The following is a 1,520-nucleotide window of genomic DNA, read 5'->3' on the forward strand; positions in this document are numbered from 1 at the left end:
TATGCAACCCATACCTCCAGGTTCTTATTGTAAACACACAATCTCCCTTTCCCTTGAAACTACCAGCTTGCAGCATCTCTCACCAAGTGGTAAATCAGATTACACCAAGGAGCTGAGATTCTAGATAATTAAAGCAACCATCTACTTAATGGTGAAACTATTCCACCTATAACTTGAGTGATTATGCAAAATAATAGTGCATAGGAAGTATGTGATAAACCAAACTGACAAGGTTGCGTCATTTAATAACATATAAAAATATTAATTTCAAGTAAGTGATTGCAGTAGACAATTTTCTTCAAGCCTTTGCTTCACAATATAGCAGTCCGAACATAAAGAATATTCAGTTCTTACAAGGATATGTCTGTAAAAAACAATAAATAAGTGTTTTATGCATTGATAAGATCAACAGTATATAATAATAGTTCTAGCACAAAAAATCCTGCCAAAAGACAGAAATACTTAATGGAAAAGAAGAAGCAATATGAAAATATTAGATAGTGATATAAATAAAAGTAGCATAAGGAAAAGGTAAAAAAATACCTTCTGCACCTCTTGAATACGTTGTTTTGCTCTTTTATGAAGCCTGTTGAACTTGGTATCAAGCTCAGAATACTTCTCATCACGATCTTTTATTTCTTGATCCATCTTCTGTTGAGCTACCCAAAGAAACCATTAAACCAGTTTAGTACGATGATGGTAAAATAACGAAGTAGATGTGACAAATCTCTTATCCCCAAGAACTCTATCCTAAGGCCACATTTAACTAATACATCAATTACCATCAACAAGAATCATAAATGGATCTAATTCCAAAATATGCTACCAAATCCAATCAATAGATATAGCATGGAAATCAACAAAAAATAATACAACCTTCAGCAAGTTTGGCAGAAAGCTCTTGAACCTTTGTATCTGCCTCTGAGTGTGCTGCTCCAAGATGTTTTAGAGCTTCCTCTGCAGCACCCCGAGTTTGTCTTTCCTCTAGAAGTTCTCTTTTCAAAGATTCTAATTTTTCATGAAGCTCTCTGACATCACCATTGGACGCCAAATCGTCTAGCTCCATAGCTTTATTTCGTTTTTCAGGGTCGCCAGAATCAAGAATGTGATTCTTCATATCCACAAACTGAGACTTCAAATATTCATTCTGGAAACTAAGTTCTACCACAGTCTCTTCAAGTTGATCATGGCTGTAATAAGTATGTTTATTTCCATCATGTAATCCATTCTCCTCGATAAGATTCCCACCATTCTCGTCTTCTACATTATGCAGCTCGTTATCCTCTTCCACACGATTAGCCAGTGCCTCCCCACCATAAACCCCTTCTTCAGACATTGTTGCCAAGCTTTACCGAAAAGCTGGAAATTAGTAAATGACATGATCAGTAAAGGACAAACATAAGCTAGAATTAATAAGATACCACATTGATATTAACACTCAAATAAAGTTATAGCATCAATACTATAGTACTTTCCCACATTTACTTTAACATGGTGGATTCCTCTATTTTATTTTATTT

General features: G+C 34.9%; 1 protein-coding gene across 1 annotated transcript; it reads right to left on the bottom strand.

The window, feature by feature from the left end:
* Positions 1-13: 13 nt before the first annotated feature.
* On the bottom strand, positions 14-1,381 carry LOC111383366 (protein GRIP-like). The gene is made up of 2 exons (XM_023007476.1): positions 877-1,381; positions 14-659 (listed from the first exon to the last, which is right to left on the bottom strand). Exons 1-2 carry the CDS (start codon positions 1,334-1,336, stop codon positions 463-465), a joined length of 657 nt encoding a protein of 218 aa, XP_022863244.1. The 5' UTR covers positions 1,337-1,381; the 3' UTR covers positions 14-462.
* Between the last annotated feature and the right edge of the window lie 139 nt (positions 1,382-1,520).

The sequence above is a fragment of the Olea europaea genome, unplaced genomic scaffold (assembly GCF_002742605.1).
Source record: "Olea europaea var. sylvestris unplaced genomic scaffold, O_europaea_v1 scaffold26671, whole genome shotgun sequence".
NCBI lineage: Eukaryota > Viridiplantae > Streptophyta > Magnoliopsida > Lamiales > Oleaceae > Olea > Olea europaea.